At 33.0% G+C, this 9,019-nt stretch overlaps 1 protein-coding gene across 1 annotated transcript; it reads left to right on the top strand.

Annotated features, from left to right (window-relative positions):
- The first annotated feature begins 1,334 nt into the window (after positions 1-1,334).
- LOC138692592 (putative transferase CAF17 homolog, mitochondrial) lies at positions 1,335-8,758 on the top strand. Its single transcript, XM_069815593.1, has 2 exons — positions 1,335-1,429; positions 7,465-8,758. Exon 2 carries the CDS (start codon positions 7,513-7,515, stop codon positions 8,626-8,628), a length of 1,116 nt encoding a protein of 371 aa, XP_069671694.1. The 5' UTR covers positions 1,335-1,429; positions 7,465-7,512; the 3' UTR covers positions 8,629-8,758.
- Positions 8,759-9,019: the final 261 nt, after the last annotated feature.

Below are 9,019 nucleotides of genomic sequence, written 5' to 3' on the forward strand. Positions count from 1 at the left end.
ATTTTTCTTATATTCCGTTTCTGTATCAGGCTTTTTCAACGGTCATACTGTCCTTCCTTTACCTTTGTACATTCCCCACTACAGTGCAAGTTTAATCTTATTCATTTTCCTGCTTGCTGACGAACTGCTAACAATTGTACTTGGGCAAGCACATACAAATTCATATATTTTATGCTTTTTTTAATATGAATACTCAATGTGTTAATATTGAGAGTTTTTGTATTCATACAGGGCTTTCGTTTCAAAACTTCCCGGTCTAAATAACTATATAATTTAAGTTGAATTTAATTAAACAAAAAAAAAAACACGTCAATTTAGATATTGAGGGGGAAGTTTAATTGCATATTAGGTTTCACCCCCAGCCACCCCCACTTTTAAATTTCAAATGGCACCCTTATCTTATGATACTTAAGTTGTTGAAGTTATATATCGCATTCATTTGTTTTCGCATCTTTTGTTTTTTATTGTCGTCTGGAAAACTGGATTGTCGTTATTGTTAATGTGCATATACACGATTCAACTTTTCTTTCAATGTTACGCATGCAAAATTCATATATGTATGACGTTAAAAACGGCGCACCATGTAGACACAAAATCTTCATGCATCTTAATAATTGAACGCGCGTTTTAAACTTGATTCTTTCAATATTCTTACCAGATTGCATGCGTACGCGCATGGAAAATTGAACTGTGTAGTTGATTGTAGGATGAAAAAAAAGTTAATTTTGTGTAATTTCTTAAATTTAATCAATAATGATGATTTCTGTTCTCCCTTGAATGCTATAGACACTTTTAAAATAATTTAATACCCAAACACAACAAACAATTACACGAAATTCTGAATAGTCTTTGTAGCTTTATTCTCTTCAGCTCTGATATAAAATAAAAATCTAGGTTGCCAGGCGACGATAGAAAACAAAAGATGCGAAAACAAAATGAATGAGATGTATAAACAAAATACTCTTTTAAATTTAAGTATTACAAGATAGGGGTGCCATTTGAAATTTCGAAGTGGGGGTAGCTGGGGGTGACACATAATATGCAATTAAGACTGGTTTTAAACTTTCCTCTCAATATCTAAATTGACGTGTTTTTTGTTTAACTAAATTTAATTTAAATTATATAGTTATTTAGACTGGGAATTCTTCCAATGAAAGCCCTGTATAGTCCTAATGGATTGCATTCGCGAATCGTGGTCGTCTTTGGAGAGTAAAATGTGTATCCATCTATAATAGAATTAGATTAATTTAATTCTCTGCTAGACACATTTTGCTGTCCATATGCATATGGCAATTATGAAAACTGTTAATTTTCAATTTGTTATATTGGCATGCCTGCGTCATTGTGTCGTATGGTATCGTACAAAATAGAATCTTGTGTGACGATCCAATTAATGTTGAACAATTTATAGAGATACGTTATTACATATGTAAGTTTCACGTGAAGGGATATACGATTTTATTATGCATATGTAGATGACAAAGTGAATAAACTGCAATTTGCAATACCAAGAAATGGTGTAAACATTTTGTGTTGAGGTTAGGGGGAGACATGTTGATTTCTGGTATTGTCAATGATGTAATTCACTGTTTTGTAAAATTACGACTGTATATAATAAAGTACTCGTTATAGGATTTCATTGAATCTTCTATCTCACTACGCATCACACACGAGACTGACGTCTGAATTGTATTGCATTATTTCATGACGAAAAAGATGCGTTACAACACTTCGGCGTTCTTCACCACCACAACGAAGGGAGGGAATTAATATCATTTGGTTTGTACCTGTAGTAATCAGCATCACAGTTTTCGGAAATACACATGCCGCTAATTATATCGTGGGAAAATATTCAAATTTGTATTATTTTAGTCTACGATAAAATACTAATTTTCACTGCATTTACGTTGTACTTTCGGTCCAAGGGAAATACCCATCTTTTAGGAAAATACATTTTATTCACAGATTTATAGTGCCATTTTTGGGCTAGGGAACATACTCTAACTCAAAAAAGTCTAAGGATCGTCTCGGATTGTACAATTTAATCTATGCACTGTGAAGGTAAAGAAGTTTTGGCTAATGTAGCGCTGCCACCAGAGCTACCTCAGCGTTAGTTTTACCGAAAAAATGTAGGCGTACTTAAATCATTGAAAATAACCTCAAAATTTCACACGAAATCATCACGTAACCTAGTTGTGGCACCATTATGTTGCACTACGCGGGAAAGCACTCCGGTCAAGAGTAAATTTGTGTAGGCCCTACCTACTTACCTAAAAAAAAAAAAAAAAAAAAAAAAAGTCACCGATCCTCGACCTTAACAAAACTCGTCTATTTATTCTTTCAGGTAATGTGTATTTCTAGAGTTACACCGTTTTTTCTTCCGTGTATTGTGCGCAGTGGGATCAAAGATTCACCAGAATTTCTTGAGAGAGGTCTAATCTCGGAGGACAGTATCGGAAATTATATTTTTAGTTTACGTTGGAATTGATTCCTTTTTTCAGTTTTTGTTATTTAAATAATTGCAAGTGAATACAGTACTTAAATATAGAAAAATGTTAAAATAATTCAGTTGTGTTCAAAACACAGCAGTAGGAATTTATTTATAACAATCTGAGATTATCTTTCTTGAATTTAATTAGAAATCACGAGGTAAAAAAATTTGACAATTATTTTACGATGTAATTCACATCATTGGCAATACTATGAATTCATTAATTGCAACTTTTATTTATAATTTAGCACAACTTATTGTAAATCCAAAACTATTATTTTATTCACTTTATCAAATGCTTTGTACTCCTGATTCTTAGATTAAATGTGACAATGACTAACCAATCATACAACTTGCAACAAAAATTTTAATATTTGTGTATGTGAATATGTAAATTTAATGAGTACACAGGTAATTTCCTAAAAAGTTTCATCCCTAAATATACTTTAATTATACAGAGAAACAAACGTAACTTGACCTAATTGCAACGACATTATTAAATCTAGGCCAGATAAGTTACGTTGTCCCGTGTCATAGCTGTATGTATAAGCCCTTATGTCTTGGACTAGAGATACTGAATGAGCACTGGATCAAATCGTCATGTGGGAAGAAATTTTCCTATGAAATTTCGTCCTAGTATTGTAGTGAATGTGGGGAGTTGCTTTTTAGGAAATTACTAGTAATCGCCTGTAGGACTACATTTGTGTCTTGGACACACTTATACTTGTGTACTGTGTATTACAGCTTTCAATTGTGAATAGTGCAGCCTGTAATGTACAGTGGGAGCCATAGATTTTGGCAGATGGATTTTGTTAATCTGAACTCCAGAGCGAGTTACTCACCGCTGCAAGGTGGGCTGATATCTCTGTTACAAGCAAACTGCAGCTAGAATGGGTGGGAAATAAGTGTAAACATACAGGCCCGAGTGGACTTGGATGGACAGTCACCTCCAAAAACTATGCACTAGTTAGCTATATAGCTAACTATAGAACTACTGTCTATAATGTGTGCATCTATATAAAAAGGGACCAGTTCCCGGCACACAGTTTTCGAGATAATTCTGTATAATCTTTTCCTTGTTACTATAAAGTATAAAGAACTATTCTATAATTAACAGTCTGAGGCCTGGTTTTTTCAACCTTTGTTATATTATAATAGTATGTTATTCCATTTTAACTGAAACTTAACAGTTGAAGCATTTCTTCAATTACTGTTAGTACTGACAAGCTGTTAAAACCCATGTTAATTTAACTGCTCAATTTCATGCAGTTAAATAATTTAATTCTCTGTTAGCATAATTTATTCAATATGGTTGGTAAGTTAGATGCTGAACTTCTATATCTTGGTTATTTAGAAAATGATATCCATGAATATATAAACAGAGCAGATCATTTCAGTGATTTGACAGAACAGAAGTTCATACAAAGGTATAGGCTATTTTCTGCCAGGCCTTACTTTTCGCTTTCAACGTAGATCCGTTTGTTTGTTATTCTCAATCATCATCATCAGTGCCACAGCCCTTGGTGGGCCTGGGCCTTCCTCAGTAATTGTCGCCATCCGTCTCTGTTTATTCTCAATAATTGGTTTACCCAGTATATTGCGAAATTATTTCCAGCAGAAGGGTTCTCTTGAATGAAGAGAAATTAGTACTACAGTTTCTTTTTGTTCCATTGTTTTCCATTTCACAACAGCAATACCAATACGGCAATACACTGCTCCATGCTACTGTGATATAAATGATGGAAAAAGCATAAATCAAACCTGAGAGAACAGAAAGACTTCTATCCTCTCTGAATCAAACAACAGAAACAAGTGAGAATCGCAATTGTCAGAGTTCAGAAAACAGAATTGGACCTATACTTGGATATAGGTTATGGTTAAACTCTAGAATCTCTGGTTCTAATAGAGAGTTAACAGACAGAATGTTAAAATGTGAAATGTAAAGTTAAATAAAAGCAATATTTTTAACAGAATTTATACTTTTAACTTACATTTAATTAACACTATGTTAGGCCTAGGTGCATTTTAACAAAGGTTGAAGAAACCGGGCCTGACTCATCACCTTAAATCTTCTTCCGTGTGTGTAGGTTTCTGTTAATCATTAGTCAGAAGATAAGGCGGAGTTTTACGAAATACGAACATTAAAGGATGGAAAATGGCAGGTAGTAATGATCAATAATTATACTGATTAATTTTTTTTGAACCAGCAGACATGCAGCCTTTAAATTTAAAATAGAGTCTCCTTTATAAAATTGGGTTAGACTATTGATCTCATCTCTCAGAATTGTTTCTAAATTGTTTCATGTACTCCCTCCAGTAACTTCTCAGGTTTGTTTTTATCCTCTAATGGAGCAGAGAGGAGGGAGAAGGAGTTGACGGTTTTAAAAATTCACTAAAGTATTTGGAATTAGCCACATTGAGACTTAAAATTTAAAATGAAGGTTACTCTCTACAATTTTGGTTAAACATTCTTAGATTTTTTTAAATACCATCTCCTAAGGTACTGGTGAAAAGGCAGAAGGGAGTGAGAAACCTCGTGTCATCTGATCTCGACGAAAGTCGATATCTGGGGATCTTTGGGATCACAGAATACGAATATGGTATTTTGTCCGAATTTATTCCTAAAGTGGTGGAGTGGGACAAAAATGGGTGAGAAATTAAATTTGATATCAGACCGGTTTTTGAGACGAAAATTTATACGAATTCAATGTGGCAGATTCAGTACTATAAAAAAATATATATATATATATCAGGTAACGCAAATAGACAAAAAACACAGTTAACACATGCATTTAAGGGGGTATGCAACACCTTTCGATAGTATAAATTTAGTAAAATCCAGAAATGTAATTTCTACATATCCTGAATGAATTTTGTGCTGAAATTTAGTATAGTTATCAGCCAATACTTCTAGATTAATAAACAAATTTTTAGAATCCATAAAATATTTATTGTGAATGGTAATTATATTTTTCAATTGGTGCAATTTGTGCAGGGAAAATTGGTTTCTCCGATATTTTGTACGATTTTGAATATTTTTAAATGCATTTTTCTCTCTTTTATTCACAACAGATCAATATATATATATGAAATATATGAAATATTTTTTTCTTTTGCTGCGAATAATTATTGTGAAATTAATTTTTTTACATAAAGAATTATTAATGAAAAAAAATTTTAAATGATAAAACAATGCTAAAGACAGGGCTTGTTTTCTAGTATGACATGCACTTGCTTGTAAAATGTCATAAATATATCATCTTTAAAACTGTCGAAGTTATGAGGGAAATAGATTTGGAAAATTTAAGTTACTGAAAATGAGCGACAAACTTATCAAAGATGAGAAGTTCTGTCCACATTTAAATGACCAAGTCAATTGACACAATCTCACGTTTTAAGTCATAACTCGAAAAGTCTTAAGAGATATTTTAACAAATTTTTCCCCATAGTTTTGAAGAAAGTTCATTCAAGAAAAAGAAAAAAAAAAATAATAATTTCCTCCATTTCCTTAGATGTAAACCGAAAATTGTCCCGTTCTTCTAGGTTGCAGATGAATGTTGATATCTACCTTCACAATCAGTGTGTATAATATTATAGTAACTAATTCAGCTGCATAAATATCTGCAGATAAAACAATAAATCATTTTCTACCAAAAAAAAAAAAAAAACAAACTAAAAATGTAATTTTTTAACCAAAATTTAGCAAAATTTCACCCATTCCTTTCCTTGTGGCGCTGAAGTTCATGAGGCAAAAACATAAAGATAATTCAAGTTCTGGTCCTTCATTTCAGAAGACCGCCACAAAGAAAAAGAACCTTGTTATTGGAGAAGAAGCAAAACTGCTGACACAGACTATGAAGATGGTGAAAAAGTTACACATTTTCTGCATTCCGTAGTTTGGGGGCGTCTTAATCAATTAATAAGGATTTAAATTGGTTAACAGCGGATGCAGCAAGAAATTCATCCAGACTATCAGACTCAGACTAAACAACACAAGAATCGAATCGATGACTTTTCTTGTGACCAATTGCTCAGAGAAAGCCTCATTGTCCAAGGATTACCATTCCTTGTAAACACAAACTATGCATGAATTAAATCATTAAATTAAGTTCTCATATTCATCTGTTTCAATTAATCCTTTTGGAACATGAGATTTCTTGCTTGGTTTATCTAATTACGTATTTCCTTATTTCAGGATGCTTTTTCTTTTGGTTATCACTCTTAAAACCGAACGTGTCTATTCCTGTCGCTTCCGCAACTCATTCTTGTACGTCATGAATGTTTGTTATTAATGAAGACAATTCGACACACTTCATACCTAATTTTTTGCCTGTCGCTTCATGAAGTAATAAACATTTGCAATAATTTCTTGGTTCTGACTATGCAATACTTTTTTCCTTTTAATTTAGAAAATGTAGGAGACTTATTGTAAAATGATTATGAACGAAAGTCATTTATGGCACTCCTATGAATCAGACTGTACTGTGGTGTTTCATAATAATGATATGAGCAGCGGGTATGAATATATAAACTACGACTGAGAGTATTATCGTAACTTATTCATGCAGCCCTAACAGGTCAACAGTAGCTCATCTACTGACATTGTCATTGTGGTCACCTGTCAAAATCACTGACTCCCACTGTAGGCTATATAAAATGTATTGGTTGTCATTGATAAAACTATACACACAGACAAATAACAAATAACTTTGATAGTTCGTGGTAACTCTATTTTTTTATGTAATATATTCTTAAGCTTTAATCACAAACATGTAAATATGCATTCCTTTTTGTAATTGGTATAGGCCTGTATATTTTGTGATACAATATCAGAACTCATGCAAAAGTACATTTAAATTTAAGAAACCAAAATTTAAAACAACAACACCGACAACATTTTATCAAAGATATTCAGGCTCTCACTGCCTTCAGAACATTCCCTTTGTTGAAATTTTGTCTTTGGTTTATAACAGGAAAAATACAGATGCATCAGGAAGACTGTTGACTACAGAACATCTACAATGCTTCAAATATCAAGAAATGTCAGGTTGTGCTTACAGCATTTATCACATAAATTAACATTAAAATCATGCATACCAAGAAATTTATCATTAGTGACTAAAACAAAATCTGCAGTTGCAGAATATCTTGACAGTCGTGGTATTCTGCGAGTGTCTGGTGAAGAAGCATCAGTATTCATCCAGGGTCTTATTACAAATGATATGAGACACATTGAAGAAGGAGCACCAAGCATGTATACCATGTTTTTAAATACTAAAGGCCGAGTCATGTATGATGCAATCATTTATAAATCAAAGGAGCAGAATGTTTTCTTAATAGAATGTGATAAATCAGCATCTCCACAGCTTCTGAAACATTTAAAAATGTACCGCGTTCGAAGAAAAATTGATATAAAAAATATAGATGACGAATTAAAAGTGTGGGTTATATTCGACCCCCAACTAGCAGATTACAATGAAAATGAGATTGACGGAAATAAACCTGTCAATCTTTCAGGTGTCAGCGACTCCACCAATACTGAAATAATGACGCATCTTGGAAACAGAAATGATTTAATAGTGTGTCGTGACCCTAGATTATCGGTCTTAGGAGTCAGAGTCCTTGCTCCATCTGGTGAAGATATTTCTTTGATAGATGGTAAAGATGATTCTTCACATCAGAAATACAAATCATGTTATCGTGCATTTAGATTTAAACTTGGAATTGGCGAGGGAGTGAATGATCTTCCACCAGGAAACTGTTTTCCTTTGGAAGCAAATGGAGATTACTTGCATGGTGTGAGCTTTCACAAAGGATGTTATATTGGACAGGAACTGACTGCTAGAACACATCATACAGGTGTAGTTCGTAAACGTCTTATGCCCCTTTTCTTTCATTCTGTGTCACAAACTGAATTGGAAATGAATGCTTCAATACAGCCGCTGAGTGGATCCAACAAAGTTTCACTTGGAAAGTTACGAGGTGTTGAGCATAACATTGGTCTTGCACTTCTGAGGGTTACAGAAGCGCTTGATGTTTCAAAGTTGAAGATATCGGATGTTACAGCAGAAACTAGGAAACCAAGCTGGTGGCCTCAGGAAGCACCAAAAGAACGAGTTTTTGCAGGAAAAACATAATGTATATCGAATTAAAGCATCTGTAGCCAGTCATACTATGCTGTGATAAGATATACCAAATGATATTATATTCATAATGATATTAAATTTGTTATAGTTTCTGATGCTTAAATAAAACATTTAAGTTAAATAATGTACATTTACTTGCTTAAGTTTTTTCTTCAATGTTACTCCATCTAAAAAACCTATTCATTATTATACACATTATCTGGGGCACTGGGTTCTTAGGAAACTCTCATAAACCAAATAATTCTAACAAGTGTACTAGGATGGTGATTATCATCATTGCATGGATTTATATGTAATTGAGGCATTTTCTGGAACAAGAACTTAACTGCAAAATCTTGAATTTGAGATATAGAGCATCAAACATTTTAGATCTCATATAACA

The sequence above is a fragment of the Periplaneta americana genome, chromosome 17 (genome assembly GCF_040183065.1).
Source record: "Periplaneta americana isolate PAMFEO1 chromosome 17, P.americana_PAMFEO1_priV1, whole genome shotgun sequence".
Lineage (NCBI taxonomy): Eukaryota > Metazoa > Arthropoda > Insecta > Blattodea > Blattidae > Periplaneta > Periplaneta americana.

Coding starts and splice junctions, on each gene's coding strand:
- LOC138692592 (XM_069815593.1), top strand. CDS start 7,513: ATGCTTCAAATATCAAGAAATGTCAGGTTGTGCTTACAGCATTTATCA.